Genomic DNA, 23,537 nt, shown 5'->3' on the forward strand with positions numbered 1-23,537 from the left:
GAATGTGGTTTCGATTTCGCGAAAGGTAAATGACCACCATGGGGAAAATCTGTGCGAGGGGGAGACTTCGGAAAGGGTATAGAATTGTGTCCGTTTTGCTGATGATTAGAGGCAAGGTAAATTATTGGTTAAACGATGCCCCAACGTGCCGCCAACCGTGACGCAAGCTCAGCAGCTCGCCGGTAAGCGATTCAAGATTGTTCCTCCTGTCATCGGTACACGCTGATGCACGCGTTTTGGCGACATTTGCCACCCATTAGTTACGCATACCAACCGGTCGCGGAAAAGCGTACCCTCGCGACCCATTTGCATCAGACCGAGAGATCCTGTGGGCGAGCCGGTAAAGCAAGATGAAATATGGATGTTGTTCTAATTTCTGTTCCTACTGTTGGAGTTGGTATGCGTAACCAACCGAGAGGCTGCTTAGGAGAGAAGGCACGCCGCGTGTAATTACTTCGTACGATTGGTACGAATTTGTACCGTGGCAAAATGGGGGAGGAGGCAAAACACAAAATAGAAATGCTTTTCTTTTTTGGTGGTGCGTGGAGAAACAACCAACACCACTACCAGAGCAAACAAATTAAACCAACCGAATGCCGCCAACCATTCTCATCCGTCTTCTCACGAAACTGACGCTCGATTCACGATCGATGAGAAAATATTGAAACCGTTACTCATTTGGGTAGCTATTTGTTTGGATCTTTTGCCAGCGGTGTCCAATAAGAAATTCCAATTTCCAGCTCGTTCCAATCGTTCCCGGCGAGTGATTGCGTTGGGCGAACGGACTGTGAAGCGGATGGTACTAATAACTTGTTCCAACTGATTTATTTCGTAAATTATTTTCCCTTACATTGAATGTGCGCTCAGGAAAACACACACACAACAAGGACACAACAATGTTCGCTTTGTAGGAGTGGAAAAGCATTTAGTACGAATGTCGCACTACCGGAGCATTTCTCGTGGAGCTTAACGAGAGTTTTTTTCCTTTCCGTTTTTGTGGGTTAGCATGCCGCTTTGGTTTCGCATATTGACACACGAATGGCTTCAAATGAGACAACATATTTCGAATTCCGACGTGTGTTTCAATTACGAGAAGCAAATAATGCGAGACAGAGCACCGCAAAGCAAACCAAAACATTTGTAAGGCATTTGAATAATGAGGCCTGAGAGTAATTGTTATTTGAAGGATGGCGAGGGTTCATTTTCATAAATTCTTCTACTTCTGGAACACTACATCTGAGTTCTTTTGCAACTCGATTTTAATTTCTTATTTCGAAATTAATTTTTGACAACAAGAGTTGTGCTGAAATTACTTCAAAAACCTTAATTAATAGATCATCATTACTAGCATGATCTCACTTTGATGTTCTTCTAACGTTCCATATTCCTTCGTTACACAAAAGCCTCAAAGGGTACCGAGAAGCTCCAGCTTTAGCAGCAAATAATTTGCTCCCAGTTGCATCTTTAGCGAATGCCACAACAGAGATGCTATTGTCACAATTGCTGTGGGACCGGGTGGTTTAGGAAAGTTAAATTTGGTCTCGTGTTCCTTTTTTTTTCTTGCCACCATCAAGCGTCTTACAGCGTGTATGTGTGTAGGAAGTACACCAAGGACTTTTAATAACATTTGTGTTGGATGCTTTTTACTTTAAACCAGCTTAGAAGAACCGGCAGCAAATAGTTGTGGTGGTGATGGTTGAGATGATGGTAGAAACACGAGCTTAAAGCTGCTCCCGTTTTCCTCCCGGGCAATTGATACCGCAGCTTAACGCTGACAAGCTTCAAGCAGCAGCAGCAGCAGCAGAAGTACAGTTTTTGGATCGTCTTCCCATTGCGGTGCGGTAGAGTAAAAACCAACTCCTCACACGAGTAGTGTGTTTGTCATTGTCGTTCACTTTCGTTTCATTTGCAAAAGTTTGTGCCGGGCTGTATCGGGGAGGTAGTATTGTGGGTGAGCAAATTCTCTCATGTGTACAAGACAATTTTCTACACGTCGCACCGGGACCATAAACAAGACTGGAGGAGCTGGATGTATGCTCCAAAGCGCTTCTTTTCTGCAATGGTCCGATCGAAGATCGGTAGTTCAGACGCACACACAGACACACAAGCTGAACTTCCATAGCAAAAGTGTTGGATCCGTGTTTGGAGAAAATGGTAGACGATTCTTGAACGAAGCAGCAGCAAAAAGGCAAGTCCGTGCTTAGTGGTTAGAGGCACGTCCTAGCAGAAGGGAAGAAGCGCATACATACAACTAACAAACACAAACAGCAAGCTCACACACACACACATACGCACACAAAAGACAAGCAAATGTGCTTTTAAATGCTATCATCACACAACCCGGAATGCTCAAACACACACACGCGCTCAGGGACCGGAATATGAGAGCACAAAAAAGCACCACAAAGCCACAAGAATTCTAGCAATGTCGTACAGCTTTGCCAGTTTGAAAGGCAGCCGGTAGAACTAAAAAAGTTCACACAACAAGCTCCACCACCCAGACGCTACCAGTGTGTGTCCTCCCGGTGGGATTGCACATAAAAGGGAGGAACAATTTTTGGTCAGTTTTGCTAAAGGATATGGACGATTGTATCATCACCATCCGACCGCAGAGAACCGTTTAAGCTCTCATTAGCTTTGCTACGTTCTGCTTGTTCTGCGTTTGCTGTGGAATGAAGTAGAATCGCTTTGGCCGGATTTCTATCGAAACAGGAAGCTGGATCACTGGATTAAGATGAAACAGATTCCCTGGTTTGGTTTGGATCTATATGCAAACGGTACGCTAAGTTATATATTAAAGTTGTGTTTTGATTGCTTTACTTTGAATTAATTTTTCAATAAGCTTTACTATGGACAAGCGTCTCTGTACTAGAAGGCTTGCTACCTTTTACGCTACAAAACGTCAACAACGCACCAAACAAGCTTAACAATTCTTCACCGAAGAGTCCACAGAGCCCACAGGATGGAGTACAGTTTTGGGCCTCTCCTGGTAGCTTTATTACAATTCCGCAAAACCATCATCCACGGACAGGACATGCCGTACAACGTGTGGCATTCGAATTGGAATGTGTTTTTTTTTTCGATCTGGTCCGTTCCAGAATCGGACAACGAGGGTTTTTGAGTTTCGCTGATGAGAATGGCCCCTTCTTTTCCGTCCGGTTGTGGCGGTATGTGGCGTGAGGAATTCACAGGACGACAGGCACACCGCTTACGTTCATGTTATGAATTGTTGTTGGTGGTTAAAAAAAAAGCAAAAAAAAAGGCAGCCCAATACACGAAAAATGGTTAGTTCGTTTGGCGCCCAATCTTCAATCAACGTTCGACCATCGTTTTCGGGCACAACCAATATGTGGCTCCAAGGTTTTGTTTGACCCTCTGTTTATGACATCCTTTTGTGGATATTTTTTTTTTTGAAGACTTCTCCATTTCACCGCACACTATGTGCTGTCGGGCTGTGGCAGTTGCTGGTGTGCTGGAGGACGGAATTTACATTGTTTGGAATACATGTGACAGCAAGCATGAGGCCGTACCGTCACAACAGAGAAGCAGCCTGTATCATTTTTATGAAGTGTGTACACATTTGAAGCAATTAAAACAAGAGCATGTTTTTGTGGAGCGGTTTTTTCTCAGTGTTTTTGGTAAATTGTTGTTTTCGGTTGTTTGTGGTCCTTTGCGGAACGAGAAAAATTGCAAAAGACAACGCATACAGTTCGGTTAAATTCCAGTGTCGCTTGCATCAACCGTAATGTGTGAACTGTTAGCGTGTCCGGATGAAATAGTTGTCTAGTTAGATACGTATTCCACACATTTCAATGTGGTCTATACAGACCAAACAATAGGGGAAATGAAAGAATAATTCATCGTGTCCGTTTCAGGCCGGTTTCATGTTTGCACTTTAAATCCATCCCTTTCATATGTTGCTACAACCGAACTGGTCAACATCTGGTGGATTATATTGTCAAAGCTGAAATTATTAATTCAAACCGATAGTTCAGAGAAACCAATGCAGATCATAAATAAGCAAACATAAATATTAAAAAATCCATACTTCAAATGTCATTTTGTGACATCATCAGGTCACTTTTGATGGGCAAGCAGCATTAGAAAATCGTGCGCAATTTGCGTTTGGTTTGTAGCATCGCTTTTTAACTGGATGACATGACAGGTGACATGATTTATAATCATTCAAGCACAGATTATTCGATTCCTGACAGTGTGGCGCTTCAAAGTTGCAGTTAGGTTGCACAGCAAGGTAGAGAATGAATTGCTGGACGAAAAAACAGGGGACCAACAAATCAAGGCAAAATGAGCACCAGCAAACGGGAAAGTAGGATTAATTAAATTCAGGTGTAATTGTTACCGAAAAACATACTACCAAATGCAACTCTCTACTCAGATTACTCCTTCGCAGTAAGTAAGCAAGTAAGATGGGAGAAATAAATCAATAGAATTTTACGAACCTTGACTACACGGTACGGTAGACTCTTCCAACGGTTCAGTTCGCCAAACGGTAAGTAAAAACTTCCGTTTCGAGATCAACACACGGTGCTTCCAACCGGTTCCGCCCGTTCCTTCGCACCAAACGCACAACTAATACTAATGTCCCACCAGGCAGGAGACAAAGTATCCCATTTCTTTTCCAGATTACCCATAAATAATCCCGAAATGAAAAGAAACACTCTTCCCTCGTTCGACGCGCTACATTTCAGGCGCACCGTTTGTACGCGGGATCAGTCCAACCGTATCGAGATTCGGCTGTTCGCACAGACCGAGGACACACATACAGCTATAAGTACAAAAAAAGAAGAAGCTCATTTGTTTTTCCTCCTGTCAGCGGGCACGATTCACGCTTCTTCGCTAATGGCTCGGAGGGAAATCCGAAGACAATACGGCATCCATCCCTTTGCGTGCCAGGAAAGGTAACGATCCGGCTGTGCATGTGGTTACGTTACGTGTATGTAGGCGTGGAGGATGTGGAGGTGGTCCCTTTCCCCCTCCGGATGCGAGAGTTGCTGGCTTTAGCATTTTATTGCAGTAATTTTCCCGAAGCATTCCGCACCAGTTGTCCGTAACAGTTATTAGTGAAGCGAAGGACGAATTTAGTGCCGCGCGAATCGACAGGTTGAAAGCGTTGCCGGATAAGACAGGCAATCTTTATCGCTTGGAATGTACATACATTGTTTGTTGGGCGAAAGAGCAAGAAACAGCAAAACCGGTGGATGGAATCAGCCAGTGAAAATTGGTGCCAAACTTTTTCGCCAACACAAAAAGTTGCCTGTGGCACCTTTTGGTGAGTTTTTATTCAGTACGCCAAGCTACACGAATATATTGTGAAGCAAAGGGGAGATGATTTGTTTAAGAAATTGAGAAAAATGATTTATATTTTTGTATTCAATTCGCATTGTTATAAGTCGCATCTAGGTAAAGGATTTCCATCCAATTTCCACCTTCGGTATTAAAGCATTAGCCATTAAGGTTCAATTAAAAAGTTTTTCTTTGTTGATGTAAATTATGGCATTTTATATGATGATGTAGCCCATCAACGTTTGACATTTTTATGAAACATTTTAACGTTAATAACGTTTGATGATACCCTGAAAACAGTTGCGCAGCAACATCGAACGAGTATCAATTTGTAAAATGGACATAATTTTTACAAGAGCCTTTAACTTGACTATTTTACTATCTCGTTTCTTTTTTCTGATCAATTTTTCATTACTGAGAGTAACACAAAAGTATTTAAAATTTAATTCTTGGCTGAACGATAAGAAATGTCGCCACGCCGACCATCGAATTACTTCGGCTTACTACCATATTTCCATCAGCTTACTAAGACTGCGGCCGATACCACAAAGTTGAATGCTTGACTATTGCCTCATCACTACGAAGAGGACGGTCCGGATGGGAATTGAATCCCAGTCCTGTGGTTTGAAAACTGGCGTCGCTGTCTCCTACACCACATGGCCGCCCTGCTATTAGCTTATAAAATTAACTATTTAAGCTTCAAAATAAGGCTTTAAAACGTGCCCAAACAAAAATTTGGTTCCATGCGATTCCTATGTGTCTGGAAAGTTAAAAGCAAACATGTTGCTCGAAAGGATGATAACAGCGAAAACAAAACAAATCCAAAAAACCTTCATTCATCCTTCCCTCCAAAGAAAAAAAAAGAGGATCCACTTTCGATCACATCCCTTACTAGAGCCAGTGAGCGATGAAGGCAAAAACACAGTGACGTGACGGTGAAAAGTAAAGAATGTTGCACTTATTCACACTCGACTGAGTTCAAATAACTTGTAGTCAAAGGCAGACAAGCGAGAAAGAGAGGGAAAGAAAATAGTAGAAAACGGGCTGCAAATTTAGCTTCTTGTGGCGTTCCGAAATAGCTTCAACTTTTTTGGGAAGAAATAAAAAGAAAAAAAAACACACGCGTAAGAAAAGTGTTGGAATAGTTTCCCCCCCTTCCCTTCCCCCCCCTTTTGCAGACAAGCTTTACCAAACCTCACATAGGTCTCGCTTTCAAGGGAAAACTAACGAACCAGAATATTAAATGACAACTGTGTTCGGACCTTCAACAGGGGGTGACAGTGTGTCTCGTCTCGTCTCAATCTCATTACCAGTACGTTTGCACACTATTAGCCCCAAAAGACGGTAAATGGAATGTTGGAAGCAGTTTTTTTGCGCTTCTTCTGCGCTATGATCGGTACACCGAAACAAACTAAATTGAAATGGTACTTTTGCGTGAGGAAAAAAAAGGATCCTTTTCCCTCTTTTTACCCTTTTGAAAACGTTCCTTCAAGTGTAGCTTTCAGCATGAATCGCTTAAAGCAAGAGAGAGAGAGAGCTGGTGGTTTGCATTAAATCGTCCCCAATATGGGTAAACGAAACTGTGGAATGCGACGACCCGTTGGTTACATCTTGTAGCGATTCGTTTCAATTGTTGTGGATCCCTGCCGTTTTGCCGTTTGCAGTCTGCACCAGAGGGAGAGCGAGAGAGAGAGAAACGATAAACTCTTCCTTATCATGTAAAATGAGGTTTATTATTTACAATTAGTTTTAATTCCCTCCCTTCATACGCGCACACATTCACAGTCAACCTCACAGCAGCTGGTTGTGGTGGTTTGTTGGAATTGTTACGTACGCGGCGGCACCAGGACGGAAGCCGCGAAACATGACGCCCAGTAAATGTTGTAAAATTACCATCCCATCGCAAACTACTAACTTCGCCCGGCTGGCACGAGGACCCTCCGGCACTCAAATGGCATTGCAATTGGCTGAATGGGTCGGGATGGTAGCTAAACTGTGCCCGATCCAGCACTAACCGTTCGCTGCATTCTTCGTGCTTTATTGTCACCCACAGCTATCTTGCTAAACAGCTCTTCTTCCCTGGCGTGGCGTGGAAGCTTAAAGGAATTCCGGAATTGTTATGGAGAGTATCATCTTTTTTTTTCCTGCCCCATTGTACAGTTGTTTGCTGTTGCTGGATGTGGAAGAGTTTGTTGTGAGGTGTTGATGCGACAGGCCTGTCGTCTGCTGTCGTCTACTTTGCCAGTGGTTGAGGAGTAAGTTTTGCCAGCAGAAAAATGTAAAGGATTTTTCTTCCCTTTTTTTTTTGCTGCTGTTGCTGTAGTATTGCACCCTTACCAAAGCTCAGTTGCAGTTTTTTCTTCCACCTTTCCGACCACCACGAGCCGAATGGGCGAAGAAAAGTGGTTCGAGGTTTGTTGATGGTGATTACGCCAAGACCGCCAACGCCACGGTGTGTTTGTCTGGGTTTGCTTTTCAAGGCTACTCTGGCACAAAGTAACGCATAATGAGCCACGATAAGTGGCCTCCAAGATGTCCTGTGATTATGTGTATCTTTTTCCACTTTTCTCTCTCTATCGCTGTCTCGTTTCGTTTGGCGTTTTTGTTTTGCATCGTTGCAATCTCACACCGGCATGCATACCTTCGTTTTCCCAGGCAAACAGAACCATTTTATTACTCCGGCAATGGAGCGACAGTGAAAATCTTAGGCTCCCTTTTTTCGCCATTTCCTGCCATATCATTCGAGCCCGAGACAATCGTCACCAAAACACCAAAATTACCATTTATTTACTGGTGGGCAGTAATCCACCGGTAGTTACGCAGGAAGCGTTTGTGAGGTGCAAAATAGGACTGCACGAGGGACAGTCGAGTGATTCGTTTTCAAAAATTATCCCCAGCCGGCAGTTAGCGGCCAATTTAGATGCCGCTTAAACGAATGGTCATGAATTTTGAGATAAGCGAGCAGCGCTCTAAACGATTGTTAGAATAAATGAGAAAAGCAGACACGTATACGAAGCTCAAAAAATAATAATAAAAAAAATCGTTAAGAAATGTAAAACACTTTACAGAGCAGAACATTTACAGACGTACATGCACCGAGAGGACAACAGTTCATTGTGGGTGATTTCTTTTTAGTTGTAACTGCTGTTGCTTTACGCACCCGAAAGCTCGTTAAGGGAAGGGCACATTACAATTGCGAGATTATGCAAATATCTGGCGAAAGTAATCGAGTGATGCATTAATATTGACTGTACGTGGGGTAACCCCCGTTTGTTTTCCGAGGTGTTCGGTGTTTTAACTGTGAGTGAAATATGGTGTAGCAAATGCAGACTTCACTCAACAGCTGGATGAATGGATTTTGATTTTCTCCGGCAGATAAATTGGACAATGATAGTGAAAGTAAATGAATAATGATTTACTAAAAGAGATCCGAAGAACCAGGCAGAGAGAAAAGACAGGAAGTTAAATATGATAAGCCAGCGGTCGGTAAAGTCCGGCACGCGGATCGCATTTGGAAATGCGCGAGCAATCAATCAGGTCCTCGAAAAGATTTGCCTGATTTTGAAATATGGTAAGAAACTATTTGTTTACAAAACATTAAGCTTTTTTATGAATTTGCAATCTATTTTAATGAAAGGATGTACAAAAACTGAACCTCGTTAGGAAGATATTTGGCCACTCGAGAACCACTGGTTCTCGATCATTTAAAAAATGTGGAGCTTAGAGTCAAAAGTTTGCAGATCCCTGTGTTAAGCAATAATCATTATCAATAATGTCTGAGGATTACAGGAAAACGAATCGTTTCGTTTCCTCATTAAGACAAGCTACAGACAATTACAGCAAGCCAGTTCTAAAAAAGCGCTTAAATTCATTATTTTCCCAAAGGTGTGATCATGATCAAATAAATCTGATCATATCATAATCTCACTGACCCTCAATTGAATGATGTTGTTCCAAAGATGAAAAACTGTTGGTTGATTTAATCGTCCCAAATGTTAAAGATCAAATGTGCTCCTGAAAATGTACTGTTAAATAAATTCTACACAAAAATTACCGAGCAAAAAATGGCTCGCTTCCGCAAGCAGCTTAATCAGTAAATCACACGAATCAGATACCGTGCCGCTACATACATGCACGCACTATTCACCCAACCGACCAAAAGGAATATCGGTTTGTTTTGCTTCTGCTGGGCAGCCGACTGACAGACGCTGGTCTGGCACTGCATCAACATGAATAGCTGCATGTTTTTTTTTTTGTACCATTCAACCAATTAAGGTTCGATTCATGTGAAATTGTGAACCAACCCGTCTGTGCGTGCTGTGCGATTGTAGCACAAAATCAACCCATCCTTTTTTCAGACCACTTGTCGGAAACTGGGACGTGGATGATGATGATTGGGCGAATGGCGCATAATTTTCGGAAATTGATAAAATATAAATAATGTTCGATGTGCACTTTTCGAAGCATCGCTCGATCAGGGTTGGGATGGTGGTTGCTACCAATATTATCGCTCCATTCAATTCGAAGCACAGCACAGGAAGTGAGAGGTTTTTTTTTCTTCTCTCGCCCACCCCAAAAAAGGGTAAGTGAAAATAAATTGACAATAAGCATAAGATATAATGGAGGGCTGATGATTGGAGGCCATGCGAATGGCCGGTAGCAGCAGCGTTTTGATTTTCATGAAACGATTTTCTGGCGTGAAACATTGTGCGCGTTAGCCTGTACGCAACTGAATTTTGCTTCCATTTGTTACGTGGTGATTGAGGGAACTAGAGGGAACAAAATAGGGAACGGTCATAATCCAATCCGCGTAATCGAACATTCGGACAACAGGAAAACCGCACCGATGTTAGAAAATAGTTTCCGGAAATGACAACCGTACCAAGCGAACGAAAGCTGCTAATCATCATCAGCTCAGACCATTATGATAATTTACATCACATCATCCAATTACTTTGCGGATATCATTTGTGGAAGGATTGCCAATAACAAATCTGGTTCGCGCTAACGTGACTTTTGGTTAACATAAAATTAGTACGAATTGCCATACCGATCGGCTTTCATACAGCTGTTGAATCCGCATATTCATCGAAGTTTAATTCAAATACATGTAGATGGAAAGAGTGCCTGTTTTGAAAATTTGACGCAAGTTCCTAAGTCTGACACATTTTTCGGCCATACTGCAGCAAAATATGATTTCGTCGTGCTAAAATTATACTTAAGTACCATCACAAATTGATAGAAACATTTTCTAAAAATAACAAAATTCTGTTCACACTCTCTAACAAATTTATTGAACTTGTTATGCAAGGTTTAACTGAAGCTCGTTCGTCCTTATGCACAACCGGCCGTGCTGTTATTCGGCTTCCCAACTTTTCATCTGAATTTTCTCCACCCGAAAGTGATCTTGTTCATAAGGTTAACCTGTCACCCCACACACTCGTACAAAATCACACAAAATGCGGAGGAATCATCCATATATCCTATCTGTCAATTCGTGGGCACAATGCGCATCCATCCATCGATTGGATCCGTCCATCCTTCCATCAATCAATTTGTGTCTTCATCCGGTGCACACGTGCCAGCTTCGATGGGAATTTCGCTTTACTTTCCGGGAAGACTGCCGCCCTTTGACTCGTGCACCGTGGTTCGTTTTGTCTCTAGAACATTGATTGTCAAAACCAGTTGGATACCTTGACCAAACGTAATCCAGCAATAAGTAATGCAGCCGTTTCGTTCGCTTGGAGGTGTTTAATTTTGAACCGGCGCTTAAGTATAATGATTTTGGTTGTTGATCCGTTTTTCTTGCACGTCTTTAATCTTGCACGTCAAATGTCATCACAGGAAAACACAACGTTTTCTTCGGAGTGAAACTGATTCACGACAGATTACGCCCATCAACCGATTCAACGGCACGAGAAATGATTTTCAATCTCATTTCCATCAGATTTTTTTCCCCTGGGAAAGGGGAACGGAAAATTAATTGAACCATCAACGGGTCGAATGAGCACAATCGTACCAAAGCAAACGAACGAGCACAGCCCGCAAGCAGCATTGTTACACCTGAATGATGTCCGAATCGAAAACGCACAATTTCCCAAATTGTGTGTGTGTGCGCACACGTGTACGGGTGTGAAAAAGACGTTAACAGCAATAGATTGACAACCGTGTGGCAGGCTGGCAGGTTTTTTTTTGTGTTTGCTTCTGGGGACCGGCATATTGCTCGAAAGGAAACGAGTTGTTCGCCAAAAAAAAAAAAAAGAATAAAATCGAGCAGAGGAGAGATAAAGAAACAACAACTGCTCAAGGTGCTTTACCATTCCAATCGTTGGCTTGATTGAATCATCAACTGTCTTTGGTGGCGAGCGAGCACACGCGCACGGTACTGAGCACACAAAGACCAGGGACGCATCTTCAAAGTCTTGTCGCTGTACGGAGGGAGTTGCTTTCAGAGATGAGTGGCATTTTCATCACACCGCGCTTGCAGGGTGATGATACGAAAGAGAAGCACACAAAAAAAGCAGACAACCAAATATAACAGGAAAAGATAAAAATAAAGCTGCAGAGCAATCCATGTTCTGCATGACGCAAAGTGCTCTCTTCCAGCAAGTGCCTTTCGCCCTTGATAGACAACGATTGCGGTGAAGCATTTTCAGTAGAAAAGAAAAGGGAAACTTTCCTTTTTTGTGAAGGAATTGATTCGTATTCGTATTCGAACGTTTGTCTTCTTCTAACGTGTTATTTTGCTTAAAAATTTCTTTACCTCTAGGATAATTTTTAACCTCAGTTAAACTTCAAATTCTCAACTTAAAAGCAACGTGATTCAAACGAAACCATTCCAAGACTCGAAAGATGCCTCAATTACTTCCCGTAGGAGCGTATCTGCCATTTCGTGCAAGCAATATCCTCCATACAACATGCTCTGTGCCGGAGTTAAATTGATTTTTCCCTCCATCAAATGTATCCATTTCGTAGAAAATAATGAGAACAACTACAGCTACGTTCGGGAAAATGCATCCCGTCGCTTCTTAATCCATTTGCCAGGAATCTATCGCAAATGGTGTGGTCTTGGTGGTCTTTTCGTATAAAATTTCTCATTTTTTGTTTCGTTCAAACCTTGAAAAAAAAAGTAACATTTCAGTTAATCCACAAACGCCGGAATGGGGCGAATTTTTTTTTTTTTTACTTCGTACCGAGTTTGCTATCCATTTTTATCGCATTTTTACCGTCTACGTCTGGAAAGCGATAAAAGCATAATAATGCTTTCAAAATCCTTCGCGACGCAGTGGATGGATTTGTTCTTTTGCAATGAATTCTAGCTACCTTCTCGGAGAAAATGTCGCACAGGAAAAATCGAAAACTCCCTTTTTTTTTGTTGTTCTTGTCGGTCCCGACTAAACCCGACAACGGATCTTAACTAAGCACACTTTCGAGCGGGCAGGGTGTGCTGCACCGCACCGAATGCACCGAAAACATCGTCTCGTCTAGTGTTGCACCAAGGGCGAACGAAAGTGCAGGATAAAGTTATAATTGAAATCCAATCTCAAATGAGCCCAACCAAAAAGGATGGGGTAGATAGTAATGAGGTTGGTGCTCGAGGCTTGCGTTTTTCGCAAGGCAAAAGTTCAGCCTTTAGTGGGGAAAGGAGTATCACGAACAGTGGTACGGTTCAACCTTTTGTTCGGGAAAGTATAATTTGAGGTATGAAATCTAATGTGTGGGAACGAGGTAGGAGGGTAAAAAATTGGTCTAGCTGTGTGTGTGTGTGTGGTGAAGTGAGGAATTGGTTCGATTACTTAATCTAAGCCGCGTACCCCTCGATTGCAACTCCCAAGCACACACACACACACACACACACAAAGGTCAGCAGCCATCAGTAGAATTTCCCTCTGAGTTTTTGGCGCTGCAGTGTGAGCACTTTCCTCAATGAGAAGGAAAGGATTTCCTTCTTCTCCTGGAGGTTGGTGCATCGTTGCTTTGTTCGTGTATGTGGGGTTCGAGAAACGGGAGGGAAATAATTGAAAACTCGCAAAAGTTAATACCATTCGATGGCGCTTATTGGCTTGGGAGATTCCGTACCGGTTCGGTGACTACGGTGGCGTCTACACAACAATTGAAGTTGCCAAGACGGAAAAGCGAACGGTAAAATGTGTGATGAGAAATGTATGTAACGGGACGATAGCAAGCAAACTGGCTGTGGGAGAAAAGCTTGGAGAACAATATAATCTGTTCAGTTCAATAAATTGTAATTGAAAATAATATGTTTGATAGTGTGTTCGGTGCAGACGCGGATGAGTATTACGAAATGTCAATCGGAAGCCGTAGACTTTATCCATTTACTACTGCCGAAAAGCGAGACCACTCGAGGTAGAATACGAATTTTTTGAAGCATAGTTTTTTTTTGGAATTATTTGACAACTTCATAGAGAACCTAATAAAACTAACCTCAATGCATAAAAAATACTGCTTAAAAGTAACGTTTTCGATTATCACGCTCTAACAACAAGAGTGTGAAAAATCATTCAAACGACCAGCGACTCTTTCCGTGATGGTAAGATCCGTTCCAACGATTCTCCAATTGCATTCACCCAATCGCACTAGAGTGACAGTGTCTAATGACTGTCTTTTGCGAAAAAGTGATCCACTTCTGGGGTTGAACTGAACAAAAGTAAAACACCCCTCTCTACATACACAAACACTCTTCTCTTCGATCGTTTACGGATCCGTCAGAAATAGCAGGAACAGACAGCACGAAAAAAAGGGGAATTAAATAAATCCTCCTTTATCAGCAGTAATCCTGTCTCGTTCCGAGTTACAGTTTGTCACCACAAACCGTGTACGAGTGAGTGTCCGCGTGTGTCCTTGCCCGTGTGAGCACATCTTTACACGTTAGAACATCCTCCAGCCCTACATTGCAGCAGGAATGGCAGGAAAAATTGGTGAGCCACACCGAAGACGAAGCTTCCCTCACGTCCACCAGAGACAATAGTCAAACGGTTGTTAAACCGCCATTTTACTGCTGCTTTTCTGTGCCATCGCCGCAGCATGCGTCTCCCCCTGTCTTTCAATACCATTTGCCAGGGCTTCACTTCTGATCGATGGTGTTTAGCCACTTGGCAATGCTGCTGTACGGCTTGCCCGATTCTTCAGTCTCACTTTTAGTGCAATCGTGTCTTCGTGCTGGTGCCTCATTTCAGAACGAACGATGGCGGGGCGTAAGTAGTGTATAGCGCAGCGAACGATTTCCTTTTCATTGGTTCGCTAGTTGGTGGGCACATCTGGTTCGTTCCAAGAAGCGACACCTTCTCATTGTATTACATTTAGTGTCAAAAAACCATCGCCAAGAGCTTAGTGATTAGTTCTCGAGTCTGTCAGTCACATACGGTGTCAATAACAGGGTTTTGGGTAGCTAGTTTCGGTTGGTGACTTTCGGTAGTGTGATTATACGTTCTCGGTTTCCCGACAGCGACGTAAGAGGATACGATGCGGAGAGAAAATTCATTTGCTGATAGGTTTTATCAAGAAAATGGCTTCACATGGAGAATTTATTGTTTGAAGCTTGGTATTGATGGTGGTGCTTCAGTACTTTGCGAACTTTACTGGCAAATGCTGATTATTGGCTTCTAAAATGGCATCTACATTTTTCAAAACTATTTAACTATGAAAAGTTTTAATAAAATAAACTGCCTTTCACTAACTGCTACAGACGCTGAGAAGAGTATGATTGGAAATGCATCTGCAGATTGCTACCGAACAGCGGACGCTAGAGTTAGATGACTGAATGCGTGGATTTCTTTTCTCTGTGTGTTTTTGTGCAACTAGCTGTGCAGCTGTGGTGGATTCCATTTATGAAGGATAGAAAAGAAAATTCGTAATATTTTTAATGCATTTTTGCAATCAATGCAATAGCAATGCAATTCCAGTGATGGCTTTCACATGCCATTCCTCGTTGTTGGGAGACTGGTGGTGAGCAATGTATTGCCAATAATGATGTTACGCATGCGTGATGAAGTTACTGCATGTTTGTTGTAATATTTCAATATATTTAAAAAAAAAATTATCTGAACCCCAAGGTCTTCCATCGGATGAAACTGAGTTCAGATGAGAGCTTAAACTTGAACTTCAAAATTGATCGTCTTATTCTGTCGCATTATCGCAAAGGCATTGCAATGCTCTTAACCACACAGTGAAACGTGCACAGCTCTACAGCAGCGAAAAGCATTCGACATTCGTCCATCACTAATCGCTAACGGAGTACCATTTTCCATTTGTTCCATTTGTCGTATTGAAGCCCAATTTCGATCCGTCTACGGAAAGAAGCAGCCACACACAGCCATCCCACATTCCATCGTCCATGACGATTGACAGTTTGCTCTCCAAGTGTACGGTGACGATGGTGATGATGTTAATGCTGGCCTGCATATGCAAAGACGATGACGGCAAGTGGCGGCGGTGGCGGGACGATGATGATAGTTGTTATGACGGTAAACAGAGCTGTTCGATTGTCCGGTGGACAAATTTGCATCGTCACTGAATGGCACTCAGGGCTGGCTCAGACGAACGATGCACCCGATCCGCCTCTGGCGTGGCGTGACTTCGAAAGTGCAATGGGTAAACAGTCATCCGAACACAGTCTGCCTATCTTTTCCAACCTTCTTCTCGTTTTTCTGCTTTGCAGCTTAGCTGTCACAACTGGAGAAGCAACCGATTGTGATTTCGTCTGCTATCGATGAAGCTAAAACGGTGCGTTCCGGTGTATCGAATGCTACCAGCGCAGGGTAGGAGGACTCTGTGCAAAAGCTCGGGCGAAGGATTGGGTAGCTAGAAATGGTGGTGGCACTGTTGACATTTGTTTATGATGTGCTTGGATTTTATTGTTGTTTGTTTACGATTGGTTGAATTCGTGCTGATTTGTTTGCCGGTGCTTCAGTGCAGATCAAACTCAAACCGGTTGGCTGCAATATCTGCACTGTGCCAGTGCATTTCCCAACAAGCTGTTGGATCCGGGTTTTTCGCTGTTCGATTGGTTTTTGAAAGAATTTTCTAAAAACCAGGGGAAAGTTCTTCTTTTCCTCTTCATGAACATAACGGATGAAACGTTTAGTGTAAATAAAAACTAAAAGTACTTTAAAGAAGCACGAAAATTGCTTCAAATGATAGGAGTGGATTTTTTCAATATTTCTTATGTTGCACTAGAAATTGAGTTCAACAGGGTTCTGTTTAAACATGTTTTGAAATTTCACTATCACATGAATCAATTGTTATATAAGAAATTATTAAAAATGAAGATTAACTTACCTCTGTGCCGGTTGGTTTGTTTGTCAAACATAAGCATCGCATCTTCAATCTGCAAAAAATAACAAGATAATAACGAAGGTATTAAGATTGGTCACTCTGTTTGAAAATTTGTAAAGATTTCAAATTTGTTTATTTAAATATTTCTTCCTCAACCTGGAACATGAAAAATATATTTTTCTTCACATTTCTCAGCTTGTGGTCAGTTTAAATCGAGACAAAACCGATGAATGGTGGTGATTCAGGCATAAAATCAATATCTTTTGCTATGAAATTGTATGTATTCCGTTCGGTCAAATTTATCCGTTTCCTTACTTGCCACCAATCATGAGGATGCCCTCCTGACTTTCGTCTTTCTCGGGGGTTTCCTTAAGCTGAAACAAACACTTCTGCCTTTGCAGAACTTATGCTCCCTGGGCAGCATCAGGATGCCGAACGCTTCGGTTTGCTTCTTTCGATAAGTTGGTCAGCCGTAACATAAGGGTCGTCTACGTCTTGCCTTGGAACTCCCGCCTCGGACAAACAGTAAAAGTACCTGTTCCCGAAGAAAATTCAAAAGACACTCTACTATGTTGAAGAAGCTTTTGCCGAAGAGCAGAACGAAAGCACCCTTTCGCCCTCGAAACAACAGGGAGCATAGGAGTTTTTTTTTTGTAACAGTGTATGAGAGTGAGTCGGAAGGAGAACGGCTTACGCTCACCGAACCAGAAAGCCGATCGTTCAAAAGTTTGCTTTCTGCTCGTAAAGCATTTTCCTAAAGTGATTTCATAAATAATAAAAGTTTTCTAATTATGCGAAAAAGACGATCATCAAAAAACATCTTTAAACACATCGTGGGCCGAGCGTTGGTATGAATAGCAGGCAGCGCAAAAAACCCGGGTCCGGCTGGAGCTTTTGTGTCGATCGGCGTCTTTCTTTCTGGGTGGGCTGTGTGCTTCCAAGAAAACCGGGGCAAAAGGCTTCCTCCCCTTTGGTTCCGTTCCGTTGATGGGGTTCGATGGATGGCTGGGAACGGTTACGAATATTATCCTTTCCAGCGAGGTTTTTGCTTTTGACAGGCCACACCACTACTACCGCAACATTCAACGCAAGGTAAACTTTCGCCCTTGACGCGCTGCCTAACAACGATTGGCCAACGATGATGAGCCCGAAGTATCTTTTGCCACCACCGAAACAAATGCCCATCAACAATGCACACACATACACACACACGCACATATACCAAGAACATCCGGTTGTGGTTAAACGGAACAGGAAATCAGCCTGTCAGACCGTGCAAGAATCAGCAGTAGACTTTGTCGCGGGGTACGGAGATCCTTGGAACGGGAAAACCCTGGCCTGGGTTGGGCATAAGTTTTGTGAAAGAAAGCTTCCGCCACCACTACGATTGCTGCTTCATTTACTTAGGTGGCAGCTTTAGGAAAGTTGTAAAATAAAGGCACTAAAGCATTTTTGGAACGAGGATCGTAAGATGTCAAGTTTAGTGCTTTCGATTGCGTTGGTGTTTTGGTGCCGATACACAGTGTAAGCAATTTTGTTAGCAAATAGAGGCATGAAGGTAGGGGAGGAGGTAAAGAGAGGGTAGATACGGCGGAAAGGATTATCTTTTTACATTTAAAAGCCACTTCAATCAAGCCGTAAAGACTCATTTACAGCTAGGGCTAAAATTATTGTTGAAAGTGTTGAAAACTTGTGGCAGTTGGCACGTGTTGAGTGACAAAAGAAGGGTTTTTGTTGTTTGCCCATTCGTTTTAAAATTAATTCCGAACGCTCTATTAAAATAGTCTATCTTCTGTCAGTAGGTCACTCGAATGTTTTTTTTCTAAAGAAATAAAATCCGGGCAACTAAAGTCAGTTCTGGTTCTGGCAACTTCGCCACGAAAAACAGGCCTCAACTTGGGCAAAGGAAAGGACACTACCAAATAAACGCACGACGATCATAATCATCTCGCAAGGCACACACATTCCAACTCCTTTACGACGCTGACCGACATCATCCGCGTCGTCATCGTTCATTCGGTATTAAATTTCGGTTCCATGCCCTTAGAACCCATCGCCGATCACACAGTTTAGGCGTCAAAGCGGTCGGAAGATTTAAGCGAAATCATATCGGCCCCAGCGTTACAGCACGGAACGCGATATGGGCGCGTAAAATCATACCCAGATGATTCTGTTTAATTATCGTCATTTTGGTGCGCGAATGTGGGGAACAGCTGCGATTAAAGCTGCAAATGCTGAGGGTGTCCATGGTTCAGCTTAGGATCGAAGAAGAAGGATTTTTTCTTTATTGTTTTTGCTGCTAATGCGGCGATTAAAGCAACAGCATGTTGCGAATGCTATTTTGGGAAAAAATCAGATGAACAAAGGAAAATTAGAATCAAGCGAACCTTGACAGCGGCTGGAAAAGAATTATTGATTGATGGCGGAGCAAGCAGTTGACGCATAGTTGACCCAACCAACAATTAATTGAGAGTTGAAAAACCGATGTTTGGTAATTCAACACTAAGGAATGAAAATATATTTCCTTGAATCCTTATGAAAAGTGGTCGGAATCTGTCATTCATTTTCTTTCCTTCACAACCGGCATCTTATCAAATTTCTTAGCAAAATGATCAGATGTTGAATCCTAGCGTAAAAGAGAAGCTTGGATACGTTGAGAATTGGAACTTCTCAAGCGCAAAATAGTGCAAACAAAATGTTAAAACAAATCACCAAAGATTTTTACAATCTTAAAACAAAATGTTTCTTAAGCTTATTTTAACCCAGAATTCATGGAAATTATAACATGTTTGATGTTTTTAGAAAACTACAGTCAAGTTAATATGCATCAATCACTCATTACTCTGACAGAAAAAGTCATTCTTGATGCATTCTTGAACTGAGTCTCTTGTGTCCTCTGATTTGTTCTTCAAATTTTAACCTACCCTTTGCAAACCGTAGCGAAACGTACAAACTCAATAGTACAAAATCACGCAGGTCATTACATTGGTTGATTCGGAATTAAAAGGCAAGTAGAACCCATCTTACCACTGTACCACCCATCCATCCATACTTAACAAAATCTCTTGCCTACACCAAATGAACGAACGAGCAGCTCGTTATCCAGTCACTGCACACTTTCCGGCGGGTTTTTGGTTTTCACCCATCGTATCTGCCTTTCCCGCACACACATAAAGCGTGTAATGTTTTTTTTTGCTTCTTTTCTTTTACTCCAATAATATACTAATCACATGCAATGCTCCCTCACACACACACACACGTCGTACAATACATTGGCATCGTAGCGGAACGTTGCGTAAAATCGTTTCCCGAGGAAAAGGAAAATAAGAGGAGGAAAAAAAAGCGTAAGGCAATCCGGAAAATGGGTTAGGTTGCATGGGATACGGTGCAGTAACAAAAAAAAAAAAAGAAGCAAAACGATCCCCCCCCCATTTTGACCATTTGAATGCGAAGTTGGCTGCGTTTTTATCCTGCAGTACTTATCATTTTCCCCGGAAGTATGATCTTTGCTTCACCTCGTTCACCGGGATAGTATGAGTACTATCCTTTAGAGAAGGAAGGAAGGTTGATAGTATTCATTGCATTTCCCGCGACCCCCTCGGAACCGGGACCTGATACCCAGCATTCAAGCTGCGGCCTCCCTCCGCCCAAATGTACCTTTGCGCCCGTTAGTCCATCCGTGCAGGAGTGGGTGAAAATATGATACGAAAATGATGCTTGCTGCAGAAGTTGTGGCCTCCGGTGTTACAGAATGTAATACTCCCGCAAATGAGGGCACGACCAGCGTTTAAGGAAGCAATGGTAGGGTGGGCTGAAGTTCAGGATGCAGCGAAGGACCAACAAAAAAAAAAACTTTCCATCGGCATCCTCCTAACTGCCAGACAGTTAGTAGCGAAAATCTAGCGAGCCTGCCCATATCCCAGCACAAAGCTTGTGTGTCGCTCGTTCGCAAAGCTTCTGACGATATTTTAATCCATTTTACCATCGATTCTACCCGGTGGGAGCCCCTACCGTAGAGCTTTTTCCATTATTTTCCAAACCCCTTCCACCCCAAAACCCGCGAGGCAAATGTTCATTTCCCGGGACTCGCTTCTTCGGTTGGGTGCAGCAAATACTAAGGGCAGATGATAGCTTAGGATCATCGATTTACTGCCCTCGATACGGTGTGCTTGTGTGTGTGCTGTCTTTTCCGGATTGAAGTCACACGGTTCAAGGAGGCAGGAGGAGAGGGCGTGTGTGTGTGTGTTGCTTCCATTAAAATACCCCTAGAGGCATATTTATAAGCCGGTCCATAACACAGGAAAATACGATGCACGTTGCGCGTGTATGCAACGTGCATCCGGCATGCTATCGGTACCACGAACCTACAGCATGGGTGATAGAAAAAGCTTTACCGTCCTATGCGAACTTTAACCGAGTTGTCGATGTATGTGTGTGTGTGTGTTCGTTTTTTTTTCGCCCTTTTCCAGTAATAGTGTACCCTAACAACGATACAACCTCGCAGTTTGTCTTGTTACGGCGTTTTCTCATCGACAACAACAAAAAACCATCCTGCAAACGACCATCCAACCTGGAAAAGGATCGTTAAGGGTTTCGGGGTATCACTCCCGAGGGTGAACTTTACAACCCCGGAAGTGTGGGATGTGTGGTGGTGGTGGTGCAGATAGAAATTCACAAATTTTCCCATTCGATCATAATTTGCCGATAAGCGGAAAATTAACCCGCAACCCATACTTTGCCTTATCCATCCGGGTGCAAGCCGAAAGGTGCTGCACAGGCTTCAGTGCTTTGCAGCACCCGATACGGTTGGATTGGTAGCAGCTAGTTGGCAGCTAGTGCAAAATATAATTTGTTGAAACAGAGCCCTAGCAGGGACGAACGCGAAGGCTCACTAATGCCTGTCAGTGGTATAATCGGTACCGCGAGATGCTGCTAGCACACGTGGTTCGGACTTCATTAACCGGCCTGGTTGGTGCGCTGCGCTCAACGATTCGCTTGCTAGGATTGGCCGCCCAATCACGTACCCTGGGTACCTGATATTTTGCGATTCGAAAGGGTTACACGGCTTAATATTATAATCTTGGTCCCGGATGAGATTCCGCTGGGTTTTGGGTAGTTTTCTGTGACTGCCGGTAAAGCTAACAGGATGTGCAACAACGATGGATGGGCTTCCTGGGCTAGGACCTGGGACCGTTTTGCGACGCGGGCACAGATGAGCAATTTGAGAGTAGTTTTCACGCTCTCAAGCGTGATGATTTCGGTAGTTGAGGACGGAAAAATCGATGAATGGAGAGATGGTGGAGATTAAAATAATAATTGTAAAAGCGGTTTAGGTTTAAGTGTGGTAAGATCATTGGTAAAAGATAGTCGATCGAGGCGATTCGAACTCAGATGATAACTTTAAACAACAAAATTTATAAATACCAGATACGGCTTGTTTTTCTTCAATCGCCTTTAAACAGAATAATAATTAAATTAGCGTTTGATGGATGGCACATCTCTAATTGCATCCATTTTTTGGTCAGTGACATCTTCATTATGGCTGAACTTTAATTAATGACCTCCGCTGCCGATGTTTGTTTTGCTATTTTTCTTTAAATATAATTAATATTCCGCCCCGCTAGAAGAACCATTCCCACTAACAGTATCAGCCGAATAAGCAAAGGATTAGCAAAACGGGCAAAGCATTGAACCTAGCCAGCTCGAAGAGATATTGTTTCCATTCTCTGCTTTGACTGGATGGGTTAATCATTCACTAATCTTTATTCTTTCCCCGGCTTTCGGCTTTTGCCAATCGGTTTTGGAGCCGGTAGGAGTGCTGTGCTAGTTTCGTAATGAATGGGTTGTCGGTAATTCGAGCTCTTAATTACTGGAGGCAGAAAATTATCTTTCCCGGTGCACCTTTCATTGAAGCTTCGGTTCAATGTGGACGCGATGGTCGTGCCTTTTTCTATCGAGCAACGCGCACAAGAAAGCGTGAACGGTAATAATGCGAAGGAAAGGGATGAAGCATAAATCATCTAATTAACCATCCGTTGAAGACCCTGCTCGGTGTGGGAGTTTGCGAGCAGATAAGACGCAACTCTTTAAAAAATTTTCAATAAACAAGAACGCTTAAAGAATCAATTTTACCAGGGCTATTTATCACCGGACGGAAGCTGCTTTAAAATATATGCAGCAACAACCAACAGATTTTCATCATCCACAGCAATAGCGGCATAAAACATTGTTTAAGAAAAAGTTCGATGGCGGTTTGGTCAACCGATGGCATAGCGAAGCTGACGATAACAATCGGGATCGGATGCAACAAGTTTTCCAAGCAATAAATTTTGCCCACCACACCGTTTCCCATTGCAAAGCAAGAGATTTAGGTTTGTCGGCCGAAAACTATTGGCATTCTTTCGAGGTCAACCCAAAAAGCTACTCCTCCCCCCTCCCCTCTTGTTTCTGCTCCCCATAGCTCTCTCCTCGCTCATCGGCGATCATCAGCATATTCTGTTTCCCTTTTCGGGCTCATTTGGAATTCGAAAGTCATTAAACGGGAGAGGCCCTGTAATGAAAAATAAATTTCGCCTTCACGCCAGCCAAAACCGAGACACAACAGCGGTCGGGTTAGATTTATATCTTTACAGGCTGTGTATGTGTGTGTGTGTTGGCAGGCACCGGTTGCTCCTCGGCTGCCGGGTTTTGGGGCGGAATGGAGCGAGAAAACGCGTTCAGCGTAGGAAATCGGAGTGGAAAAGTCGAGCTTCGTTGGGAAATAAAATAAATGGTCGCCAAGAAGTCGCCATGACGAAAAAGGGGTAGGAAATCAGACAGGATTTTATTGGTATCGCTTATTAGAGGAACAATAAAACATGGTCTGTTTCGGGAGTTGAGCAGCGAAGCATGGAATGAAAAGGATGAATCATCTCGCTTGCTTGTAGATTGTTTTAAAG

General features: G+C 42.9%; 1 protein-coding gene across 7 annotated transcripts in view; it reads right to left on the minus strand.

Moving 5' to 3' along the window:
- Nucleotides 1-23,537, minus strand: part of LOC126562505 (RNA-binding protein Musashi homolog Rbp6) — a 584,848-nt gene that overhangs the window by 52,411 nt on the left and 508,900 nt on the right. For all 7 annotated transcript variants that reach the window (XM_050219028.1, XM_050219030.1, XM_050219027.1 and 4 more), the window contains one exon: nucleotides 16,603-16,651. In XM_050219028.1, the coding sequence (XP_050074985.1) occupies nucleotides 16,603-16,651 (49 nt within the window). The remainder of the gene's footprint in view (nucleotides 1-16,602; nucleotides 16,652-23,537) is intronic.

Source organism: Anopheles maculipalpis, chromosome 3RL, assembly GCF_943734695.1.
Source record: "Anopheles maculipalpis chromosome 3RL, idAnoMacuDA_375_x, whole genome shotgun sequence".
Taxonomy (NCBI): domain Eukaryota; kingdom Metazoa; phylum Arthropoda; class Insecta; order Diptera; family Culicidae; genus Anopheles; species Anopheles maculipalpis.